General features: G+C 38.5%; 2 protein-coding genes across 2 annotated transcripts in view; both read left to right on the top strand.

Annotated features, from left to right (window-relative positions):
- The window catches only part of LOC127632243 (cilia- and flagella-associated protein 299-like), a 150,757-nt gene extending 141,428 nt beyond the window's left edge, over positions 1 to 9,329 (top strand). The window contains exons 6-7 of the mRNA XM_052110834.1: positions 6,488 to 6,617; positions 9,105 to 9,329. Coding sequence (XP_051966794.1) covers positions 6,488 to 6,617; positions 9,105 to 9,227 — 253 coding nt within the window. The 3' untranslated portion in view covers positions 9,228 to 9,329. The remainder of the gene's footprint in view (positions 1 to 6,487; positions 6,618 to 9,104) is intronic.
- Positions 9,330 to 17,392: 8,063 nt separating this feature from the next.
- LOC127628562 (bone morphogenetic protein 3-like) lies at positions 17,393 to 23,411 on the top strand. Its single transcript, XM_052105344.1, has 3 exons — positions 17,393 to 18,071; positions 19,932 to 20,830; positions 21,332 to 23,411. The coding sequence occupies exons 1-3, from the start codon at positions 17,804 to 17,806 to the stop codon at positions 21,521 to 21,523; spliced, it is 1,359 nt and encodes a 452-aa protein (XP_051961304.1). The 5' UTR covers positions 17,393 to 17,803; the 3' UTR covers positions 21,524 to 23,411.
- The last annotated feature ends 3,455 nt before the right edge of the window (positions 23,412 to 26,866 follow it).

Below are 26,866 nucleotides of genomic sequence, written 5' to 3'. Positions count from 1 at the left end.
AGGAACCTTGGGCACGTAGCCCGGTCGCGGTCTTAGGATCACAGACGTATCTGCCGGACTGAACTCCAGGCAAGTGTCGCTGACAGAGAAAGCTTGCAGGTCCCCGACCCTCTTGATAGAGGCGAGCGCGATCAGCAGGGCCGTCTTAAGAGAGAGGGCCCTGAGTCCAATTGATTCAAATGGCTCGAAGGGGGGTCTCTGGAGTCCTGCCAAGACTACCGAGAGATCCCAGGAGGGAACTAGGGTTCTAGGCGACTTGAGTTGCTGCTGGCTCCATAGGAGGAGACAGCGGGTGAGTTGTGACATGTGGCGGGAGCGTACGCCGCCTTGGCGATTTATGTACGCCACCACCGTGGTGCTGTCCGATCTCACGAGGACATGTTTGTCCCGAACTAACGGGAGGAACTTCCTAAGAGCAAGAAGGACGGTCAACAACTCCAGGCAATTGATGTGCCAACGCAGTGGGGCCCCTTTCCAATGGCCCGCTGCTGCGTGCCCGCTGCACACGGCACCCCACCCGGACCGGGAGGCGTCGGCTGTGACCAGAACGCGTCGGGACACCTGCTGCAGGAGCACTCCTGCCCGTAAAAAGCAGAGGTCTGTCCAGGGTCGGAGCGTTTTGAGGCAGGCGGGGGTGATCCTTACCCGATGCGTGCCGTGGTGCCATGCTTGTCTCGGGACTCGAGTCTGGAGCCAGTGCTGGAGTGGTCTCATTTGCATCAACCCCAGCGGCGTGACCGCCACGGAGGACGCCATATGCCCCAGGAGCCTCTGGAAAAGTTTTAGAGGGACCACTGTGCCTGGCTTGAAGGAAGCGAGGCAGTCCAGCACCGACTGAGCACGCTCGCTCGTGAGACGTGCTGTCATTGAGACTGAGTCTAACTCCAACCCGAGAAAAGAGATGCTCTGAACCGGAGTGAGCTTACTCTTTTCCCAGTTGACCTGAAGCCCCAAACGGCTGAGGTGCAGGAGCACCTGGTCTCTGCCGCGCCCTTGGCTAAGAGGGTCGCGATTTCCGTGCACAGGGAACTGGCATGCTCGCCGTGTACTGCGGAAAAGTGGACGCCCCTGAAGGGGGGCGGGAGCCGGGCAAACTGAATTGCGTAACCGAGTCGAATGGTCCGGTGCAGCCAGCGTGATGCGTTGGGAAGTCAAAGCCATGCTTCTCAGGGTGAGGTCATTCGCTGAGCGCAGTTCCTGCAGCACATCAGGATCAGGTCTACCCCCGTGCATGTTTCTGAGTGCTTTGGCCTGGTGGACTTGCAGGAGGGCCATCACATGCAGGGCGGAGGCAGCGCATCCAGCCGCACTGTAGGCCTTCGCGTTGAGCGAGGATGTTGTCCTACAGGGCTTGGATGGGAGTACGGGGCGGCCACGCCAGGAGGTAGGGCTACCGGGGCATAGATGGTACGCAACTGCCCTATCGACCTGGGGAATCGCCCCCGTATCCGTGGCGCTCTCCCGCCGTCGAGGGTGGTGAGAGTGGAGCGGGTGGCACCTAGACGGGCGGAGAGCGGGGCTCTCCACGTAGACTTCAGCTCGTCATGCACCTCCGGGAAAAACGGGACCGGGGGGATGCGAGGCCGCGAACGGCGCGCTGCCCCCAGGAACCAGTCATCCAACCGTGAAGGCTGTGAGGAGGATGGAAGGTTCCAATCCAACCCCATGCTTACGGCGGCCCGGGAAAGCATGTCAGACATCTGAGCATCGGCCTCAGCCTGGGCCTGCTGGCCCGAAGGCGGCAGTCCAGGGGAGTCCTCGGCATCAGACATCACACTCTCCGATGCAGCGCCGAGCTCATCTGCTTCGGGCTCGGGAGGATAGACAGCCAGGCCGTGAGGCGAGCCGCTATTGCCGCGAGCGTGGACGGGGACCAGCGAGCGTGTCGGGGAACGGGAGGTTCGCGGGGGGCTACCCGGTGAAACCGCACCCGCTGCCGCCCCCAAATCGCCCCCAGCACCAACCGCATCGTCCTCAATCCCGTGGGAAGAAGGAGCAATGCGGGGTGCAGCTGGGGTGGCTTGCTTTCTGTTGAAAGCAAGCCGCGACCGCAACGTGGTCATGGTCATGTTCTCGCAGTGAGAACATGAACCATCCACAAACGCCGTCTCGGTGTGATCGCGGCCCAAACACACGAGACAGCGCCTGTGGCCGTCTGAAGTGGAGAGCACTCTACCGCATCCAGGAACAACACAGGGGCGGAAGGGCATCTTGAAAAAGACGCGTTCTGAAAAGAACGTTCAACGCCGCTGTGTTTTGCTCTTTTAGAGAAATTACTCTTTTAATAGGAATTTACTCTTTTAATACACAGTGTGTGTGTGTGTGTCTGCGCTGTCGAAGCGCTCAGGGGCAACAATGCACGCCGTGCAATGTAAAGGAGAAAGCCGCTGTTGTGCGCCGTCAAGATCCAACAGCATGCAGATCGTCAGAGGAAACAGGAACGTTTTAATGTGTGTAACTCGCAGCAAACTGCAGACAGACCATCGGCTCCGAAGAAATTTTCTGACTAAACTTCCGTATTTGCCCCACTTAAATACCCATATGCGGGGGCGGGGTATGCAAATACTGACTGCCAACTCTCATTGGCCCTTTTCAATAGGTCAGAGGTGAATATCGGCGCTCAAGAGAGACCCCTAGTGTCGCTTCTCCGACACAACGTGGAGAGAGCGACAGAAGGGGAACTGATTGTTTCTCATTGATCCAAAGAGTAACAACTGGTGTTTTTTTTCCTTCAAACACTCCATCAGGATTTAGTATGGTAACCATGGAGCACTTAATTACACGATCATCCTTTTTCTCTCTCAGTGTTGGATATTATAATTGTAAATACTTAGACAATAACAGTATTATTAACTGTAAATTATTTGTGGAAACAAAGCTAAGATTTTTCACAGGTTTGTAAGTTAGAGTGGGTGTGTTGCCACCCAGCTGCACAATGACTGTTAACCATTTTACGTTAATGGCTGACATCTCTTTAGGGACAAATATGGGGCCAAAAGTGACAAATGACATGTGTTGCCTTGTTCGTGTGTTTTTTAGTCATGAAACCATGAGACCAAATATTCAGAGAGCCCAGTCAGTGTCCCAGCTTCTTCCAACTTGAAAATGTAAAGGCTCTGGAGCATTTTTCTGTCCATCTTTTCATGTTCTCTGTTAAAATATCTCACATCTGTCCTGTTTCTTTGACCAAAAGTAAGCGGTTTACCATTGCATAAAAGTGGTCAACCCAAAAATGCTAATTGCTATATGGCATTTCAGTATAAATAGAAACAGAAAATGCTGTCAAACCTTATTGAAGAGAATATGCATCCTTGGTCCTAAGTTTCTCACAAAAATGTACATTCTGTATATGTTAGAAATCATATGGAAAGAAGAAAAGAGAATTTTCTTTTTCTATTATTATTATTATTTATTTATTTTTTTAGAAGAACTATCCATTAAGGACTAGAAAGTTTGATCCAAAAGGCAAACAGAATATGGACTAAACTTGTGATTTCATGCCTCACTGTATTCCCCTAAAGAACCTGGCTCTTTGTGAGGGTCTGCCATGTTTACTGTAAAGGCAACCACTCCAATGGCAATAGAAGAAAGGATCCTGTGATGCAAAATGGCAGGCAGCAACCCTCCGAGGATGTTTTATTCAGACCATTACTTTTTGTTTACATCTTATTACCCAGTCTTTTCATTTCAAGCACACATTTATTTGCTTTGGTGACCAGCACCATGGTTTCTGGTCACCTTGACAGGAAATGGTGGACAGGGAAGTTTGAGGTGTCTTTCCACTTCTCTAACACACAGAGCCATGTGTAATAAATTAAGATAAATTGGGATTATTTCAAGATGTTTCAGCCATAGGATGAGGCCTACAGTGCAATGCAAAAAATATATACTTTAATCGTATCCTCTCTGTTTGATTTATTCACATTGGGTGTGCAAAGAAGAGAGGATCCAGGGCAAGAATTGGAGAGATACCAGTGGCAAACACTGTCATTACTGTCTTCCTATGATTTTAAAGACTCAAGAGTGCGAAGTAATACATCTTGAACATATGTTCAAATTTGAGTAAATACTTTGAATCCCAATGACATTATTCTCTGAACTAGTCAATATATTAATTGGTTATTTATTAGATGGTGAAATGTTCTAGAATCTACAAAATATTTTTATGACTGTCATGCAAATATGTCTTTGTACTACACCAGGGATTGCTACAGAACCAAACCCTCCCTTGCTTCAAATAAGCCAAATGAGAATAATAAACCAAAGTTTTTTGTAAATAGGATTGCTCAGTGATTTATATCCATAAGGTCAAGGTCATTAACATTTTACAGATGTTGTTTATAATAATTCTGACTGTTAAGTAACTTAGTAAGCAGTATGTATTGAGCACTGGCTCATGTCCAAAGGTTTATTACTATGGAGAATAATGTGCTTAATACTCTATAGCTCTTGCACCCATGTGCTTCTCTTTCGCATATTGAAAGAGCCTCTCCCCAAAGTCCAGCTTTGTTCTTGGACCACAAACTACTGCTTGGGAATAGCTGAGGTCCATTTGAGCAACCCTTGCTGCCTCAGAGTGTGACATTTGGAGTTGTGTTTCTGCAAAGCAGCTGTCTCCCAGCAGTTGAGCTTGTGATGAGAACCTCTAACACGGGCCAGACAGTCACTCTTTTGGAACAGTCTGTTCTTATTGCCCCAGTAGGTATTTCATTATTGCTTGCTGTGTGCATCAGTTACATTTAGGTCCATTGTTACTGCCATTTTGAGTGGCCAGCTTTGTCTCAATCTTAACACTGATCAGTGCAGACACAGGAATTTTTGTGGAGATTTGTCTTGGTTGTATATGTGAGAAAGTGTTTCTTTGTTTGTATGTTTTTTTACAAAATGTCTGCAAAAGTGTGAAATATTTTTTTGAGTACCTTATGAATTCAAATACAGATCCCTCAGTCTCATTCAGTACAGGGAAAGTGATGCATAAGTCATACTTTCGAAACTTTGTCGACCAGGAGAATGCTACAATAAAATGGGCACCTTTCAAAGCAATAAACTTTGAAATTGGTAGCATTTTGGTCAGATTTGCCCAAGCAAACAAACTTATAAAATTGTTAATGTACAAACTGTCAACAAGTTTTAGCACACATATTTTAATAACATTGGTCAGGTGACACTGATGTTCTGATGTCCTGTGATGTCACTCTTTAGATTTGTGCTTGGTAGATTTAATAGTTGCCATCACAAATTAAACTTTGCTTTAGTTTTTTAAGGTTCCGGTTAAAACTAATAGAGTGTTTTTCTGGTTTTGTTTGTTTTTCAATTGAAGATTTCTTATGGCAAATAAGGAATATTTCAGGTTCAATACAAGTTAAGCTCAAACAACAACATTTCTGGCATAATATTGATTGCCACAAAAATAAATGTTGTCTTCCCCTGTTTTCTGGGTTCCAGTGAGGCACTTAAAATGGAAGTGAAATGGGCCAATCCGTAAACGTTAAAATACTCACTGTTTCACAAGTATAGTGTTACAAAACATAAAAAATATGTGTGTTAACATGATTTTAGTGTGATAATATAATTTACTAAACTTTTCTGTGTAAAGTTTTAGGCAATTTTACAACTTCCTTGCCATGACGATGTAATGTCAACAAACCCTAAAAGGACTGTAAAAATTATGATTTAAACAACTTTAAAGCTCAAATAATACATGAGTTTTAACCAAAGAATGAATGTAAGTGCTTTTATAAAATAATAAGCTTCTCATTTCTGCCTACCTTCCAAAAATTGGCCCCATTGTAAGTGTCTCACTGTAACTTCGATTTTGTGGTAATCAACATTGTCGTAAATGCTGCTGACTGAGTTTTAACTTGTATTGAACTCTGAATTAATTAAATTGTTTTGGCAGAAACTTAATTTCATTATTTTTTAGTAGCTTTAAGGCTGTCAATTCTCTTTGTTTACTTTATCCAACAGTTGTAATAAGCCATTCAAGACATGTTTCAGAAATTTTTAAAAGGTGCAGCTGAAAGGCTCTTTTGACACCTCAAATCTTCTGAATTAATGGAACATATGGAGCATTTGGAATTACATTTAAAGACTCTCTAAATGCAATTGTGCCTTTGTGAATGTCAAGAGCATAATTGATTTCCTGTCCTTCACTTGTGACAATCGCATTTAGTAGAAAAAGAAATGAGAAACAAAAATGGATTCCACTGACTAACTGATTATTTATAAATGGAATCCAAAACATTAAATAGATTGAATTCCCTATTAGTTTTATCACTTCAACATTGTCTTCGGCAGTGTTTTTGACAATGCCTTGTTGTATCTGTCAGAACTTTGTTTAACTTAAATGAATATTCCGGGTTCAATATACAGTTAGATAAGCTCCATCAAAAGCATTGGTTGCATAATGTTGATTATGAACTCATTAACTTATTTGACCCCATAGTTAATTGTTTTTATTTATTTTTTACTTTTACTTTTTATTCAGCTTCTACAACTGGGAAACACAGGTGGCTAAATACAATGCCAGCTCAAACTATGAGGTGATCACAGAGAATCAAAGTGGTTTGCTCTTCAAGAACAATGATGACAGAAAAATCTTGAATGTTGACCCAGAGGTGAGTTTAAACTGCAATTCTTTAGGGCCTCAAGACTTAATAAAGACTTTTAATAAACTGGAAGATTGTAATGTCCCTGTACTTCTATTAAATACATAAATGGAACTGTTATAATTGTACTGGCAGTGTATTTAGGTTAATTAAGGCTAATAATCATTCATACAGAAAAAGTATAAACGCAGTGTTCAATTTTTTAGAAGAATCAGTCATTGTAAACGTACTATATGTGCCATATTATCATTCAGCCCCAAATTTAAAGAAGGGTGATTCTTGTATTCTTGTTGCACCTGGGCAGCATTTGTCCCATTCTCCAGAAATATACAACAGAGTGGGTTAGAATGAACCACAAATTCAGTGCTGGAACCCGTGCCACTGTTTTTTGGCCTATGTGCCCAGGGGCTATGAGTGCATTCTATTTTGGAAAAGAGGCAACGCTGCAGACCGGCCTCGTTGAACACAAACTCGCCCAGGCTGCCTCGTTGAGGGCAAGATGGCAGAGGCGAGTATTGCCTGTGGTCGAGCACACCCCAACCAGGCTGGCTATTAAAAAACAAGGGGAGGCTGAGGAACCCAGACACTGAAACCACCCGTGCACCCAGAATGCAACCTCAGGCCCCCACCAGGCATGACCTCATTGCCCATGTGGATGCATTCCTTCAGATAAACTGGCAGAATCATGGCCAGTCATATTAAACACTGGTTTTGATTTGTTTGTTTGTTTGTTTTTCTCCTTTTTAAAACGCTTGAAAGCATAAAAAAAATATAAACCCAAATTTTCTCTTTTGGGTTTTTTTTTTCATCTTTGATGGAAATATTCTGGTTATCCCTCCAAAGTAGTTGGTGGTTTAGTTTGATAACCAAATATAAATCAACAGCTATGTTTTTTGCTGGCTTTATTTCATATTTCTGAGGATGTTCAACATATGTCTGCATTTATCCTAGCTTTACCTTGCTATATAAAATTAGAATGAAATGCCCAGACAAGTTGTAAATTTATAGAATAAATGTAAAACACAAGTAAACTTCCACCCACCTATATCTTTTGACACAGTTACCCTATAATAAGGGATCACAGCTGGCTGAAGACCTTAGTTATTCTTGGTGAAGGCACCCTATAGAGTCCATAGATTAAAGTCACACCCAGACTTATATTTGAACACCAAATCACACTTCAGACTGCAAAAGCTTATATATATATATATATATATATAAGCTTTTGCAGTCTGAAGTGTGATTTGGTGTTCAAATTTTGTTCGGATACTTAAGTTACTAATATATATATATATATATATATATATATATATATATATATATATATAAGCTTTTGCAGTCTGAAGTGTGATTTGGTGTTCAAATTTTTGTTCGGATACTTAAGTTACTAATATATATATATATATATATATATATATATATATATATATATATATATATAAGCTTTTGCAGTCTGAAGTGTGATTTGGTGTTCAAATTTTTGTTCGGATACTTAAGTTACTAATATATATATATATATATATATATATATATATATATATATATATATATATATATATATATATATATATATATATTAGTAACTTAAGTATTATTTTAAAATGCATTGAAAGTCTGGTCTTTTGAATGGAATGAACTATATGACTGAACTATTAAATATGTTAGAATCACAATGTCTGTAAATACTATGAAAATATAAAAGGCAGTGTCATATATATATATATATATATATATATATATATATATATATATATATATATATATATATTAGTAAGTATTTTGGAACAATATTTGGAACAACATTTGTATCCGGGAGGCAATAGTTAAAATATTTGACAATGGTTTGATATCCATTTAAACCCATTACAGTTATGGAAAATATAAGAGGAATTTCTTCTACTGCAATTAATTTGATCTTCCAAATCTAAACTATTTTATCTTGAGATTGAAACATGTCAATTTTATAAATTACGGGGGGCCAGGTTAGCTCAGCAAATAATGACGCTGACTACCACCCCAAGTTCGATTCCAGGGTGTACTGAGTGACTCCAGCCATTTATCCTAAGCATCCAAATTGGCCCAGTTGCTAGGAAGGGTAGAGTCACATGGGGTAACCTCCTCGTGGTCACAGTTAAGTGGTTCTCGCTCTCAATGGGGTGCATCGTAGGTTGTGTGTGGATTGCAGAGTAGCATGAGTCACCACATGCTGTGAGACTCCGCGGTGTCATGCACAGCGAGCCACGTCATAAGATGCACGGATTAATTGGCTCAGAAGTGTGGCAACTGAGACTTGTCCTCTGCCACCCAGATTGAGGTGAGTAACCGTGCCAACATGAGGACCTAGGGAATTGGGCATTTCAAAAATTGGGGAGAAAGGGGGGATAAAATAAAAAAATAATAAAACAAAATGTATAAATTACCCTAATACTGTTTTACTAATTAATTTAGTGAAATTACTATAATTTTAGCCTAATTACTGTTTCCTTAACCCAACAGGCATCACCTGGTGACAGCTCTGTCCGCATTCCTGTCCTGTCTGACCTATATGTGCATGTTGTCATTTATGACCACATTGCCAGAAAACCCGCAACCAGTTCCTGTGCACCACTCTCCAATTAAATATGTATTAAAGAGCACTTGAAGCCTCTAATTTCATCTACATAAAAACAGTTTTAACCTTCATATTGTCCACTACATCTGGATGTGTAGATCGGCAGAGCTACCTGCGTTTTGATGTTTAGGTTTTTATATTAAATTAGTTTAAAGTTATTTAGAAACATTTAAATGAGAATGTTCTGTTTTCATTAATGTTGTGTTATAAATGTATTAATAATCATTGTTAGAATTTAAAATCCTTAAGTTTTGCCTGACATTGGTTGATCTCTAATTATCTATATATTAGAAGGCTAAGCCATTTTTCATCTCTATGAAATATCTGATGATGCAGCAACTTACATGGGAACAGGAGCTTCTAAAACAACTTTGTTTGTCTGAACAGATCAAAGATAAAGGCCGTTAAAGGCATTTGGGTTCTTTCATGTCCCCCTATGACTGCTTGCAGCTTCATTATGACTAAAAACTCCCAACTCCATGTAATTTCAGATCCCAAGCTACTGTCGAGAGTGCCTGAATTTAGATATCCATCAGTCAATAGCGCCTTTTGTCTTAGAGAATGGTTGGGAGTTTACAAAAAGGAGTCGAATTGGTGTCTCATAGTACTTGTTGTTGGTTCCATAGTTTGAACTGTTCTAGTTGACCATGTTGGTTTTCTTACATTTTGGACAAAGTTCACCAATGGTTGATTATAGTAACTTAAGTAGTATCTAAGTAGTATGGGGACATCTCATTAAGAAAAGCTAACAACAATTAAGGCCTACTTTTCCTTAATCCATGTTGGAATGAACACAATACAGAATGTCATAGAAACAATTTAATGACTAAATTAAAAATGTACTGCTAAGATTTGTTGTAATAATTATATGCATTAGCAAAAATAATATTGTATGCTAGTATTCACCTTCACCAGAACAGCTCTTCCATCCAAACAATCTCGTAATTCCACAGAAGCTGCCACAGCATGTAATTTGTTTTCGCAGTACTGACTGCTACCACGTTGAGTGTTACATTTTTAATCTTTCTTTCTATGCTCCATTTGCAGTTTATAGCGTAAAGTTGCTTCCGCAAACTGGCTGTTTAAACACTATACATGTGAAACGGCTACCTATAACTGCTCATTTATTCTCCTATCTAAATTTCTCACCCGGAGCGGCCGGCTGCGTGAAGTTGCTTCCAGAACTGGCTGCTTCGGCACTGTATACATGCGAAACAGCTCTCTACGACAACTCATATATTCTCTTATCTAAACTTTTCACCCGGAGCGGTCCATCACGAGAGCTGCCTCCACGAACCTCCCACTACAGTGTAAACAGTGCAACGTGCTGCCCAAGCGCCACAACTGTGGCATCTTTCCGGCCATGCAACAAACTCTCCAGACCCATTCCCCTCTTCACTTTATCCCCCTCTTATCTACCATTCTAATCTCTCCTGCTCCGAGGCTGCCTCTGCAAGCGAACTACATCCCAAATCCCTCCTCAGCTTACCACAATTAAAGCAGAAAATATTCCAGGCTCAAAACCCATTTTGCTTACTACAGTGAATCCGGAAAGTATTCACAGCGCTTCACTTTTTCCACATGTTGTTATGTTTGCTCAATATTTGTTTAAGCACCTTTGGCACCTATTACAGCCTCAAGTCTTTTGTGTATGATGCTACAAGCTTGGCACATCTATTTTTGGGCAGTTTCTCCCATTCTTCTTTGCAGGACCTCTCAAGCTCCATCAGGTTGGATGGGGAGCATCGGTGCACAGCCATTTTCAGATCTCTCCAGAGATGTTCAATCGGGTTCAAGTCTGGGCTCTGGCTGGGCCACTCAAGAACATTCACAGAGTTGTCCCGCAGCCACTCCTTTGTTATCTTGGTTGTGCGCTTATGGTCGTTCTCCTGTTGGAGGTTTAACCTTTGCTCCAGTCTGAGGTCCAGAGCGCTCTGGAGCAATTTTTCATCAAGGATGTCTTTGTACATTGCTGCATTCATCTTTCCCTCGATCCTGACTAGTCTCCCAGTTCCTGCCACTGAAAAACATCCCCACAGCACGTTGCACTGTTTACATCTTGCCATGAGACCGGTTTGAAAATAGAATTGTTTAAAATAAATAATAATAGATTATATTGATCAACAAAAACAAAAAGCAGTAAGTACACTGAAACTTTGAAAAAGCTATAATATTTTTTGATTGTCCAGCCAAAATGCAGATTATAAAATACTCTGTTTTCTCTAAATGTGAGCATAGTTGAGCCAAACCCATCTGCCACAGGGCAGATAAGAGACCTGATCTTGGTTATGACTCACAAAAATGTGTAGTTACTGTGTTTTGGCTTTGCATGGCAGTATAGTACATTAACAGACATTGTTCAGGCCAATGATCTTAAAGTCTTCCCAATGCCTGCAATTCAGATTCATAAAGTAATCAATCTGACAGAACAAATGGATTTACAGCGTACATACCTACAGAAAGTTTCTGTTTATCACCAGGAAGAGCTTAAGAGGTGGGTGGCAATTCACCCACATTCATAACTGTTTAACTGAACAGACAACAGTCCTCATTCATGTGGTGGAGTGGCGGTGTGATAAAACTGCCCACTCCCAGTCCCTACAACGGCGCAGCTCATTCAGACACCTACAAATCAAAATAGCATATGTGATTGTGAAAAGTAGGGGGACAAACATTGGTTCCTATCCTAAAGTGGATTAAGAAAGCTTAGTGTGAGGGAAATGGCACATGATAAATATAGTCTATTGAGAGAAGGCCATTCATTAAATAAACTAACAAAACTTAAGGAGATAGTTCACCAAAACAAATTAATTCTCTCATCATTTACTCACCCTCACGCCATTCCAGATATGTATGACTTACTTTCTTCTACTGAACACAAACTATAGTATACAATCACACAGAACATTTATCCCCCACAAGGAGTGATAAAGATTTTTATTAGAATATTTCAGCTCTGTAGGTCCATTCAATGCAAGTGAATGGTAACCAAATTTTTAAATCTTTTAAAAGTAATCCTTACGACTCCAGTGTTTAACCTTTTAAGCATATAATGTGTTTTTTTGATGTTTATAATGATTTATTATGATAAGATGCGAATGCGTCTTGTCTATGCACGCCACCATATTGTTTACATTCAATGCAACATGGGATTCTGAGTTTGTTATAGAAGCATGGAAGGTTCTAAAGCCTAGCTCTTCCACTTTCACAGCACCGGAAGTGTTTGTAGATTGACTAGTTTATATATTTGTTTGATGTCAGAACACATGGCCGCATTGCTTCATTAAAACAGTGTGCTCTGATGGTAATAGCTTTAAACTTTTATTTAGTGATTGTTTGAATGTTTGTAACATAAAAATAAAGATATTGTTATGTTGAAAAGACTATTTGAGCAGCTGGTTCATTTTTACAGCCACCTCAGTCCCTCTTTTGCTGGGAAACAGCAGCTCAAATGCAGATCACACCAGTTTGATCGTACACATCTGAGCCCAGCCTAATTACACCAGTTTGATTTTATGTGTGAATGGGTTAAATATCTGCCTGTTTTTCAATGTGAATTCTTTTGTGTTCTTACATTCTCATGGACTCGTTCAACGTCATCATCGAAGTTCTATTCCAGTACTCAAGAATGCAATTACAGAGAATGCATAGAATTCTCCAGATGTGTTCTTGATCAGGCCGAATATCGAGGATGCATCATATGGTAAATTGTGAGCGTACTACGGTGACAGATGAAGGACATTTATGTTTATGAAATATCAGTGGTTAAACCTCAAGAGGTTTCCACTGTAAGCTTGTGAAATTGTGAAGGCTCATGAGAGTCATAGTAGTCCGTCAACATTTGATTTGTTGGGCATAATTTTATTATAGTAATAAACACATGAAGGAAATAAGTATTTACAGACTTTATTCTTTATTCGTGTTACTAGTCCTGCAAAACCTCACTGGTGTAATGATAATAATGCTGTCACTGGTGTGTGATAATGCCAGTAGTTCTTTCACTGCCTTTAAATGTGCCGTGACAGTTAAAATGTTCACCTCAAAGGCTCATCTCAAAGCTTGCAATAGATGCGTTCTACATCCAGCTGTCCTTCCCTAGTTCATTCTTCCAAGGTGACTTAACAAGACCGAAGAACGCGAGAAGGCAAATCCTTTCTTTGTGTTCTTTGAATTGAGAAACACCCTATACTGTATCTTTAGAAGTGATATAATAAGTGTGGGTGAGAAACAGATCAAAATTTAAGTCCTATGTTTTTACCATTAAGTCTCCTCCCTGCCCAGTAGGTAGTAATATGCACAAAGAATGTGAATCGCCAAAAGCAAAAGAAGAATGTGGAAGTGAAAGTGGAGATTGATAGTAAAAAATACTTAAATATTCATCTGTTTCTCACCCACACTTCAAATTACTACATACACGTCATATTACTTTTGAAGATTTGGATTTAACCACTGGAGTTGTATGGATTACTTTTATGCTGCATTTATATGCTTTTCTGGTCATCATTTATTTGCATTTTGAGGGCCTTCAAAGCTGAGAATTTTTCTCTAAACATCTTCGTTTGTGTTCAGTAGAAGAAAGAAAGTCATATACACCTGGGATGAAGGTGAGTAAATGATGAAATAATTTTTATTTTTGGGTGAACTATCCCTTTAAACAGATCTGATTAAAAACATGGGAAGAGAGGGGTCAATCACTTCCTCCTCAGTGATCCTGAAAGAAAGACCGTGGCAAAGGATATTGAAGCTGTGCACAGGGGTCTGGTGTGTGTGGAGGGGACGTGGTGCAGCATCCGGATCAGACTCTGCAGTGCAGGATGTGTCTGCTCATCGCCATTGAATTCAAATAAATGGGACAGAGAGCCTTTAATACTCCCCATAATCCATGTCATTATGAAGTTAAATCTATTGCAAAACTAGATAGCATGTAGATTTGAATTTGAGGACTTGTACAATAAATATTTGTACTTGTAAGTTGAAATTTACACTCACAGCCCCATGTGAAAACTTGTAAAATACAAATCTGAAGTTGAATGCTGCAATGTTGTTATATATTATTTTTTTTATTTTTATTTTTTTTTTTTGCATGTCTATTACCTTGTTTTGTATTCTGTGTCTCACTGTAATGTTCTGTGTGCACTTGCTTGTTTCTCCTGTCACGCAACAGCTCCAGTGCCATTTTTGTAAGAAAAACAAGTCCAGCGGTGGCAATGGCTGGCTGATGCAGTGGCTGGATAATTTAAATAACATGACAATTAAATGATTAAGAGTGAATTTATCATGTAATGGATCAAATGAGACGTTTCCTCACGTTGATCAACGTAGAAATTGGCGTAGACAGACCGCACATGTAATATCTAAGGATGGTAATGAGAGAATTCTCTGTAGCTTTCAGCTACAGTAAACTCTGTTTGCGTTCAGTAAAACTACATGGGATGTGACAATCCAGCCAGCTGTAATTTACCACAAGTTCCGTATTTCCGTGAAAACATGAAATAGAGGTTAAATATCAGTTGGGTATAAGAGTGAAGTAAGAAAATCTCCTAGATCGGCTTTATTTTAGTAATTTTCTGATGTTTATTTATCTTCTGTATTATTTGTATTTTTTTTTTATTAAAACGTTTAAACTTCACAAAGTCTGGTATCATGTTGTTGATTAAGAGCTTGGACGAAAACATGTTTGATTTTTGTTAAGTGTAGAACACAATAACTTGAGTGTTATTCTTTCCAAAGAAATTCTCCTCATTTTCACTTGAATGGGTAACTATATTAATCACTATTGCTGACTATCTATAGAAGAATAAAAATCATGCCTTTATTATTTCATTATTATTATTATTTCAGTTAGTCTTCCCCTTATATAACATACTTCGATGTTGTAACTGATATTGCATTTTAGCAAATTAGCAAGCAAATGTTAAATCTAAAGTACTTGCTTGGATGAATTGCAATGCTACTGTAATTATTGTAAGAAACCCACTTGTGAAATAAAGGTAATATTGTGCACAGTGTACATTCTATTTTGAAATTAGACTGTTCGAATATTTATCCATTCAGAATAAACTAAAGTAACTTTAAATATCTTTTACATGACAGTAATTAATCAAGCCTCCAAAAGGGATAAAGGCCGACTGCGGAGGCTTGATTAGCCTGATAAGGGACCAGGTGTGTAGAATCACGACCCAACCCGGCCCTGCCCTCCGCCCTGCCACAGACAGTAATTAAATTCTTAGTTTAAACTGTTTTATCAAGCCCCCCATGCAGATAAAGCCTTATTCTATTAATTCTAATTGTACATAACAATTGGTAGTCTGAAAAAGTCAAATGTTGTAACGTTTTTATAACTGCAGGATATTCTGGCCAAATAGACCATGGTAGTAACTCATTTATAGATTGTCATGGTTACCAACCAGCGGTCAACATCATTTCAAGACTCACATGTCCTTGACAAGCCTAGGACAAAAGGATTGATTTATATAAATTAATGTCATTATAAAGAAAATACACAGGTGTGCTAGCAAGTGAAAAATTTCACAACACGTGATTATACAACTATACATAAACCATATAAATAAAATATCTTACCTGTTGTGTAAAAAAAAAGCAAACTCTGTGTCGCTTTTAAATCCTTTCAGATCTCAGAGTTGTTGCCACCTCGGAAAAGTCAAGCCGATGTTGATTCGTTTTATTATGGACTCTTTCCATTTTTGCTTGTAGACTCTTCTCTGTTCAGGGTTTCTATGTTTTTACAAAGTGATTCCCCAGAGGTTTGCCGTTTTGAATAATCCATGGTCAATGTTTCTCGTTCGTTGTGACAACAAACTTTGAGCTTCACCTACTCACACACTTGCGCTACAGTAGCCGGATCTTATTTTCTCTGCGTATGGATATGACATGAACAGGCACGGGCAGATTATGTGTGTGTGTGCAATTTCCCATGAAATCCGTCTCGACAGCTCTAAAATATAAATCATCATTATAGGTTTATCAAAATGTATTTGGTAAAGACAAGGTTTGGAAGATGGATTTTTGTTGCACTCTCTCATTAATAACATTTTGTTCTTTTTTTTAACAAAACAAAGTTACATAGTGTAGCTTTAAGAATAAGATAGATAACTTAGAACTGATTAAGATATAAATGCCTAACCATGATGACTTGCTTTAATCATGATTATTTGAGATTACCATGGTCATGTGCACTTTAATTTAAATCACATACTGACATCTAAATAAGGGAATTAAGAATCTCTAATTCAGTCGCAGCAGAAAAATGTATTAATTATAACTTACACTGAATTCTATATAAAGTAGATCAAGCCATCAAGTAAGATGATCCGTTTTGATTGGTCCAGTATTGATCGTTAAATTGCCAATCATTCATTGGTCATGACTTAATTGGGCCCGCATCTGCCAAGCACCACTAGTCTGCTCTCTCACATCTTGATTTACAAGTGCACAATTGAGTTTTGCTAAAGGTTTTTCGCAAAAAAATTCTCAGCTTCGCGGAAGGATTTGAAGTTGCAATGGCAGATTTGAGAGGCTGCAAATGTCAATTTGTGGTTGCACTGCCAAAGTGAATGAAAGCACAAACTTATACGTCATTTTACACATTTGTGATTATTTGTCTGCAACTTTAAATTCAAAGCACAGGTTTTGGATTATTGTCTGTGATTGCAGGTTGCAGCATTCATCAAGTTTTCACATCGGGGCTGTGAATGTAAATTTAATCTTACAAGTAGGCTACAGATATTTATTTCACAAGTTCTCAAATTCAAATCTACAAGCTCTCGAGTTTTGCAACAGATTTATCTTCATATGTCATTCAGCGCGTCATCCTAGACACAGTTTTGCTGAGACGTTGCACTGGTCTCATTATCGTGCAATACAAAGCAGACCCAAGTGAGATATACAGTCGCTCGCAGAGGCAGCTGAGATGTTGGGTTTGTTTTGACAACCTAAATGCACGTTTTAAATTATTAAGAACCGGTTGTTTGTATCACTTAAATTGAAAAGTAGTGTTTTGCACTAAACTGGCAATATTACGAAAAACACTTGTATTCCATCTCTCTCTCTCTCTCTCTCTCTCTCTCTCTCTCTCTCTCTCTCTCTCTCTCTCTCTCTCTCTATAACATGCACGCAGGCTTTCCTCTTCCACTCCTCCTCTCTGCTGCGCTTGTCGTGTGAAGCGTATCCGACTGCTCCCATAAGCCCTATATATTACTAGAGCAGCAAGCTTTACCTTCAATGAAAGCAGAGAAGAGGAGCGATTGGCTACGAACATCATCGCTGACAGACAAAACCAAGGATCAAGCCTGACCTGCAGGACTACAACAGTATACACTCACACGGAACATTTATCCCCTACAAGGAGTGATATTTGGTGCACCAAAGTCGGTTTTGGGAACCTGCATTTTGGACCACCAAACTGACCTCTTGTTTGATTTCTCTCTGCTAAAATTTTGGAGAGTCACTGCGTCCATGTGATGATATTCCTCTCGAGAGACAAGAATTTGGAAACGCTGTTAGCGCAGAAAACATAGGCTTACTAATACACCTAGATCAACTTTACCAGTCCTTTACCTCCAGAATGGATCGCTGTCAACGACTGTTTATCCTTATGTTGGGATGGGGTTATCTGTGCGGTGGATACGGCGCTGTGCTCAAAACACCCTTCGTGGCTTTCTCAAAAGATATGGAGTTTGGGCAAAAGGTGGGAGCACAAGAAAAGCAGCATGTGGGTAAAACAGAGCAGGACACACTGTCAGAGCACATGCAGATGCTCTACGCCAAATACAACAGCGCGGGATTCCCTCTCAAAGATGGAAACACTGTGCGCAGCTTTAAAGGACATTTGGGTAGGTGTAAAATGCATTTCAGCCTGAATCTAAGAGAGTAATAGTTTACCATATCGGCTAATTTTTTTATACGCGAGACGCGTTTTGTTTTGTTTAGTTTTTTTCTGACACGACGTCTAAAAACGCTGCGCTCCCGCGCGAAACGCAACGGTCATAGACGTCCGTGTAGCGCATGTTTACGTTGAACAACTACGAAAAAGCACACAGACGTTTGGTTTGAACGGCCCTTAACTCTGTTAAGTTAGTTTTTGCAGAAGCTGGTGCAGGTACACCTGTTGAAGTATTCGCACGCGGTAGTCAATTGACGTTTGTTTTCATGCTGCCGAGCGTTTATCCCAGTATTTTACGAGTTTCAACGGTATCGAAACCCGTTCGCGTCTAAATGAGTTATTTAGGTGTGTAAACTACACGTTTAATGCACGTGTATTCCTGTCAGAAAAGAAAGAAAGAAAAAACTCAAACGTTGAGACATGCGCTTTTTGCCCGCTTTCAAATGCTCAGGCGACAACCATACTGCAATAGAGATATAATACCGCCTCCTCGTGTTCAATCTTGACATTGCTGTGCTTTATTATGTCAATGAAGAACATATCTGACAGAGCGTGAGTTCTGAAGTGTGGGTTTCAGTTGAAATGTAAAAAGAAAACTTTACAAAATGGTTCCATTTGTTAACATTAGTTTGTGCATTGGGTTTAGTAAAAAAACTATGTTTTAAAAGCATTTATTAATCTTATTTAATTTTAGTTAAAATAAATACTATTGTTCGTTATTAGTTTATAGTGTATTAACTAATGTTAACATATAGTAAAACATTTATAAAATTAAAAGTTGTATATGTTGACATTAACATTTAACAAGATAATTCAATACTGAAATAGTGTTGTTCATTGTTTGTTCACGTTAACTAATGTTGTTAAATAAAGTTAACTAATGGAACCTTACTGTAAAGTGTTACCATTCTTTTAAAGGGATAGTTCACCCAAAAATGACCATTCTCTCATAATTTACTCACCCTCATGCAATCCCAGATGTGTGTGACTTTCTTTCTTCTCCTGAAGACCTACAAAGATTTTTACAAGAATATTTAAGCTCTGTAGGTCCATACAATGCAAGTGAATGGTGACCATAATTCCAAAAGCTCCAAAAAGGAGATAATGTCAACATAAATTAATCCATCAGACTCCAGTGGTTAAATAAATTTTTTCTGAGGTGATTCCGCTATTTTTGGGTAGAACAGACAAAAATGCAGTCTCTAGGCACAATCATGATTTCAAGCTTGATTACACTTCCTGGTGCTTGATGCACGTGCAAAGCGCTAGATGGTGCTATAGGAAGTGTAATTGAGCTTGAAATCATGAACAGCAAGGAGACTTCTGTCAAGATGTACAGTGAAAAAGGATTTACATTTTGGTCTGTTCTCACCCAAAACCAACTGGATCATTTTAGAAGACATTGATTAAACCACTGGAGTCTGACTGATTACTTTTATGCTGACTTTATCTCCTTTTTGGAGCTTTTGGAGTTCTGGACCTACAGAGCTGTGATATTATTCTAAAAATCTTCGTTTGTGTTAAGAAGAAATTCAAAAACTTCTGAGATCATAAAGGCAGGGGCGGACTGCGAAGAGAAATCCGCCCTGGATTTTACATAGAAACCGGCCCAAAATTGGTTGTGCATGGGGGGGATTGGTGGGCAGGGCCCACTGGGAAAAGTCCTGGTTCTCCCTATGACCAGTCCGCCCATGCATAAAGGTGAATAAATGATGAGAGAATTGTCATTTTTGGATGAACTATCCCTTTATTTTCCCATCACAGATGCTCAGTTATTATGCTTTGCTTGAATTTGTGTTTCTCTTGTTAGGAAAAGTCAACAGTAAGCAGCTACAAATCTTCAACCTCACTTCCCTCACCAAGTCAGAGGATGTTCTCTCAGCGACCCTGCACTACTACATTGGTGACATGCTGAACAGCAGCAACAGATGCACAAGGTCTGGTTCACAAGGTTGTGCTCACCATAACCCCAGAAGACAAGGGCACATCCAATTTGAAATCTGGAGTTTCAGCTTTGTGGATAACACCACCAGAACAATAGGCAATTTCTCCATTAATATTTCCACAATGCACCGTGACTTCATATCATGGCAGTGGAAAGACATTACTCGTGTGGTCAACCAAGCCAAGCATCATGACCAGCTTCTTATAGGCATTGACATTGAAGGACGCCAACCTTGGAAGAAGCTCTTGTCAGATAGATCTCCTTATATTCTGGTCTACGCCAATGACTCTGCTATCTCAGAACCTGAGAGTGTTGTGTCCACTCTGCAGAGACACAAAAGTAGACTCGTGCCTGATCTTCATTTGCTTGAAATGCATAATCAAAGTACCACCACGCAACATCGTACCAGGCGGTCAGCCAACATCCTACTGCCACTACAGAACAATGAGCTTCCAGGACCTGAGTACCCTCATGAGATACCTACTTGGGATGAGACCAGCCCTTATGATCCAATGGAAAGCAAGCCAGTCAAGCGCCCTCGTAAGAAGCCTCGCAAGAACCCAAGGCATAAAAATCCACTGCTGCAGTTTGATGAGCAGACCATAAAGAAAGCACGTAAGAAGCAATGGAACGAGCCCAAAAACTGCGCTCGCAGATATTTAAAGGTCGATTTTGCTGATATTGGCTGGAGTGAGTGGATTATCTCCCCCAAGTCTTTTGATGCATACTACTGCTCAGGGTCTTGTCAGTTCCCCATGCCAAAGGTATGTTATTTACTTATGGTTGGTGATCTTACAAAAGGTTTTCTTCAGTTATACAAAGTCTTTAAATCTCCAAATATTTGTAGAAATCTGGAAGCTACAAACTAGAGCAATGGGGAAATTAATGGAATACAGGTTTATAGAGTACATTTTGTGTGACATTTGTTGACCAATTGATTTACCTCATAGCAATCAAAGTATAGAAACATACAGGTTTAGGTCTTTGTGGTAAAGTTAATCATAGAAAACCAGGATCCACTTATTTCATATTCTTTTTATGTTGGTTGACTCCTTCCAGTTAAAACACTGTTATTGTACATCTTTTAACTACTCCGAGACATCCAGTGCATTTTAAATAGTTTAGCCATTTATGTGGATGAATTAGAAGCAACTAACTGTACTGTACTGTCGTCCATGGAGAGTTCTCCACCTGTATCCAGTTTAGGCTGTTCAAGACTGTTCTGTAATATGTTGCTAACCACTTTGTCTTTTTACCTCTTACAGTCTTTAAAACCTTCAAACCATGCCACCATTCAGAGCATTGTCCGGGCAGTCGGTGTGGTCCCTGGCATCCCAGAGCCCTGCTGTGTACCGGAGAAGATGTCTTCCCTCAGTATCCTCTTCTTTGATGAAGACAAGAATGTGGTCCTCAAGGTCTACCCCAATATGACAGTGGACTCCTGCGCCTGCCGGTAAAATGTTTTGGTCTTTTCCACCAGCCATCCACCCTTAATTCCAATTTTGCACTGGAAGAAAAGACTACATCCCAGTAGCTGACTGAATATATTAATTTCATAACCTTTGAAGAACTATCTATTGCTTTAAGGACTGTGAAGACCGAAGTTCTTTCCCAGAAGGAATTCATAAGTTTTAGCATGAGTTTTTTTAACAGGCTGTCTCAAACAAGCGGCTTCTTCACCAGGATGTTCTCACACATGATAACCTCAAGCTTAATCAGCGATTAAGCACACAGGGGACGAGTATTAGCTGTCATTCATCATGAATCTGATTCTGTACAGTTTGTATAGTCTGACATTATTATAGCTATATTTTTGCTACAGGGGCATTGATTGATGTCCATATTCAATGGCTGCTATAAAGAGGTATACTTCACTTCAGAGCCCAGGTGTGGTGAAAAGTGGACTTTTGGAAAGAAAGAAAAGGAATCTTTTTTTGTTACAGTTGTCAAAATGTATAATTATATTGAAGTTATTACATAAGTTAATTACAATACATATTCTGTTTTCCACATTATGCTTAAAACAGTGTTTAAAATGTTTTGAATGTCTCCCACCTTCATAAAAAAGAAAAAAAATATTTTCTCAATAAAACAAATTACAGATTGAAAGTCTACATCTCATAATGTTACATCACATTTTATAAATGTTATTTCTTTTTATCAGGCTTTTTTTTTTTTACAGATAACTTGCATTTGTAAATATATGTTTCCATCTGACCTATTAATATAATATTGTTTCATGCGGTAACATTTTCATGCCATTCATCCACAATAAATTACAAACTGCAACTAACCACTATTTCAGGCAGGTTTAGGTGTTATAGTTATCCAGCAGTTTAAGCAAATAATAAGCAAAATCTAAAAATAAATTCAGGGATAGGATTTGCAAGTATTGTTTGAGATATTTTGGAATGTTTTTATGTTTTTTTACTGTCAAGGTCTTTCTCACTAAATAATAATCAAAAACCAAAATGCAAAAATCATGAAACAAATACTTGTATTTAGCCATTATCTCTTTAAACAACAATACCTTTATAAAAAGCCTTACCACATTAAAAACATTGTTTGATAATAATGGATTTCCATAAACAAGGTACATTTATTAAATGAGATGAATGAACATTCTAATATTTACATTTCACAAAGATGAGTGTTACATATGATGTCGTTTGGAATGGTATAGCAGTGCCATTTCATCTGTTTTGGCAGAACATTTTTACTGAATTGATTTATTTAGATATAAATGTGATATTTTGTTTTAATAACTATGTTTTGTGTCTACATTGTGTACTGTTTTTACTTCTACTTTTAATTTAGCATAGAGCTAAAGAAATTACATCATAAAGCTGCATGTTCATAAATGGGGTGTCTTGTTTTCTTGTTGTTCATAATGTATATTCAACCTATGAACAATAGAGAAGTGTATACATATATTTAAAAGTGGGTTATTATCTTAATATATAACACATAGATTCCAAAAAAGACAAATAGTATGTAAAGCACTCCTTTAGCATTTGTGTAATATATATATTTTTTGGAAGGCTTCCATCACACTATGTGTTTTGTAAATGTTATGCTGTAGGCGAAAGGATGTGCTTGTATGATAAGCTTCATAAGAAATTATATTTGTATATGGAAATGACCTTTAAAAGCATTTATTTATTTTCTCAATGATGCATTCTGTATCTTGTTATATTGTGAAGCAAGGGGTCCGTCATTAAATATTGATTCATAGCTTTGCTGAGGAAAGGTTAGACAGGGGTTAAAAAGGAAGACTTGAGTCAAATGATTGAGAATGCTTATTTTTGTACCAGATCTCCCTTTTGACAGACCATTCAAAGAAAACTCAATAAAGTTGTATAATTTTAAGAATTGTATAGCCATGTGTTTATTTATTATGTGTTAAAAGATTGAACATTTAGCCCTCTGGCCATCAAGCATTGCTGTATATTGAATGCATTATGTAATTTAAAATAATGTTGAGACAGTTGCATCTTGGAATATGATGTCATTTTCTTAATGGTCAATAAGGTCTGGAAAGTCACCACACAGCCAAATTTGAGTCCATTATTGAATAGATATTCTTATTTACAGATCACTAGTGTGCACAAACCAATAAAATAGATCAATTATAAGAAATATTTTTATATTTTAAAACATAGCTAAAACATATAAATGTTGTCAAAACATATTGTAAAGTTTGTCATATTTTTTCCTAGACAATTAATATGATGATCTAAAATATATTGTGGAATTTGTCAAGATTATTCAAACATATCTAAATTCTCACATTCAAAATTTACATATTTTCTATTCAAATGAAGAATAAATTCTAACCAAGCATCACACATTTCATCAGCAAAAACATATTTGGCTCAGGTGCAGAGGTGAGGGTAACCCGACAAAGCACTTCACAGGTTTTAGGAAAAGTCACTAGAAATACTACTTTTCACATACCTCTGCTTGAATTACACAAACTGCAGTGCAAGTTACACAAACTCAATTTCGAGTCTTAATCCCAAGATCTATATTTTTAGTACTTTATATAACTCTCGCATATGAGACCATATATTGCACTATGCAACTAAAATGTCTATGATTGGCCACTGGCTGGTAAATGTTCAGATTTAACTCACCAGTGACTGAGTAGTATAGTATTGAAGAAGTTAAACAGCGAGACCTTTCACTGTGTGAGAGTTCAATTTTGATTTCACTTATTCTTTGTAATGTGTCCAAAGACGAAATCTTCGCAATCCATTTGTGACTGAATAATGTCTCTCTTTTAATGTCAATTCAGTTGTTGATCAAAAACAAAAAATAAATATTTAATTCTAAATACAAATGAAGCCATTTGAGTCTGCACCCATTTACAGACACTCTTTAATGAACTGCCAGTTTTCTTAAAGAGACAGTACTGATTTATAAGCACGTGTTCTCCAAATCAATGTAAATACTTGTAAATTCTATAAATTATGCATTAAACAATAAGCATGTAACAAAATATAATATATCTTATTTATTGATGGAATACATTGATTTGTACATTTTTAAAAAGTTTAATTGTGACCAAAATGATGAAAAATAAATACATTTATAATTTGCTAAATGTATATTTTCAGAAATGTATACCTAGAAAAAAGTTCCCCTTTATAATTAGCAGCATAAGCTGGGGGATCATTTATTTCATTTGTAAGCGAAATTGACATTATAACTGAAATATGGCCATATGAATCTGAATCGAATCAAAATCAGAATCGAATCAAGAGCTTGTGATTCGGAATTGAATTGGGAAATCTGTATCAATACCCAGCCCTAACCCTAACCTTAACTAGGAGCTTGCCTACAATAACCCAAAAGATAAATGGAGGTCAACATTAGCATATGTCCATCTGCTCAAGTTTACAGATTAATTTGATTAGACATCCTCAGAGTGACATGTCTCAGTTGTAGAACAATAAACAAAGAGATCAATCAGGAAGGAAACCTATAACTTATTTGACCCCATTATGAAAACAAGCATACTGTGTTAGCAGAGCTAAAACATGGCAAGTTTGAAAACCATTCTGGAATGAATTACAGAAGTTGCAATTTCATTGTTATTCAGTTTACTGAGTGTACAAAATTAGATATAGTCTGACTACGATTTTGTGTTAGAAATTCTTACTTAAAGGGTTAGTACACCCAAACATTTTAATTCTCTCATCATTCACTCACCCTAATGCCACTTCAGGTGTGTATGACTTTTTTCTTCTGCTGAACACATATGAAGAAAAATATCTTATCTCAGTATGTCCTTTAAATGCAAGTGGATGATGATTAGACCTTTGAATCACCCAAAAGAACAGACAGTCAGCATATACATCATTCATACGACTCTACTGGTTAAATTAATGTCTTCCAAATTGAAACGTTCACTTTTGCTGCAAAAAAGATAAATGTTTAAGTACTTCGCTTCCTGTCAGCAGCAGTACGTGCGTGTGACATAATTGCATTGGCATGTTCATGTGAGAACAGACACACCTGTGACACACCCGGAAGAGCAGCGCTATTTACAACTGAGTCGGAGGAACTCTTCGTTGGTTTTATCTGTTTGTTTACTCACAATGGGGCACTTGTGTGCTCATCCTGCATGTCTCAACCGAGAGAAAAACATGAGATTATATCCATAACATGCCAACGCGAATACAGCACACAAGACCGCATGAACGCCGCCCTCTCGTGAATGTGTATATTGCTGCTGACCAGAAGCGATGATTTATAAAGTATTTAAAGTACTTAAATATTTATCTTTTTTGCAGCAAAAGCTATTGATTCGCTTTAACCAGTGGAGTCATATGGATGATGTTTATGCTGACTGTCTGTTCTTTTTGGATATTTCAAAGGTCTACTCACCATACAAAGCTAAAATATCCTTCTATTTTTCTTCAAATGTGGTCTGCTGAAGAAAGAAAATCATACATATCTGGGATGGCATAAAGGTGAGTAAAAGATGAGAGAATTTTCATTTTTGGGTGAACCATCCCTTTAACCATGGATATGGGATCAGTAGTTCAATCAAACAGTTACATTTAAGGATAACTTAGGATACTCTTTAGCAAAGCAGCCTGTGGTTTGAAATATTATTATTAAAGAAAATATTCAAACAGGTTAAGATTTTCAAAACCAATCAAATGCAAGAGTCAACAGCAGGGGACCAACTGCAAAGCCTACATTTTAATTGGCTTTTTAATGGCTGCCTAAACAGAACCCAAGTTCATGTTCTGTTCAACCAATACCTGTTACTTTGTTTTGTTCTCACCTGTGTTTTTTAATATCTGTTATTCCATTCTTCAGATTTCCCAGTCGCTCTGAAGGGTTTTGCCTTCATAATAAAAAGAGGAGAGCAAAATACTTAGTCATATAAGTGGGATATGAACAGTTTGAGTCAAAAGGTAAAGACATAAGGTACTCATTAAACCATGGTCAGTCTTGACCATTTCCTTGTCTTGTACATGAACAATGGATGATCATACCTGCACAGCTTGCGAGTTTAAACAGTCACTCAAAAAAAATTGGATTTGAGGAAAAACCTGCAGTGTGAACAAAGCCTGAAACATGTAACATTTTCTGTGTTAAAGTGCTTTCTCCTATCTCAGCTTAATATGCAGACACAGCTATAGGTAGCCATTCATGTTGTAGGTTAATTTTCTCAAAATCTGTAAACACTGTGTTTCTGTTGCGCTATGAACTATGCTCTGTTTCATTAGTCCCGCCCCAACAACGTTACTCAACCAAGGGAGTGTTTTGGGGGCTATGTCTTT

Source organism: Xyrauchen texanus, chromosome 3 (assembly GCF_025860055.1).
Source record: "Xyrauchen texanus isolate HMW12.3.18 chromosome 3, RBS_HiC_50CHRs, whole genome shotgun sequence".
Lineage (NCBI taxonomy): Eukaryota > Metazoa > Chordata > Actinopteri > Cypriniformes > Catostomidae > Xyrauchen > Xyrauchen texanus.
The sequence above is the reverse complement of the archived record's forward strand: the minus strand, read 5'-3'. Positions and strand labels throughout refer to the sequence as shown.

Bases quoted from the DNA above. Each gene is read 5' to 3' on its own strand.
- LOC127628562 (XM_052105344.1), top strand. From the start codon at position 17,804: ATGGATCGCTGTCAACGACTGTTTATCCTTATGTTGGGATGGGGTTAT. The intron at 18,072-19,931 runs GTAGGTGTAAAA...TTCTCTTGTTAG, and splicing joins CAGCTTTAAAGGACATTTGG to GAAAAGTCAACAGTAAGCAG. The intron at 20,831-21,331 runs GTATGTTATTTA...TACCTCTTACAG, and splicing joins GTCAGTTCCCCATGCCAAAG to TCTTTAAAACCTTCAAACCA.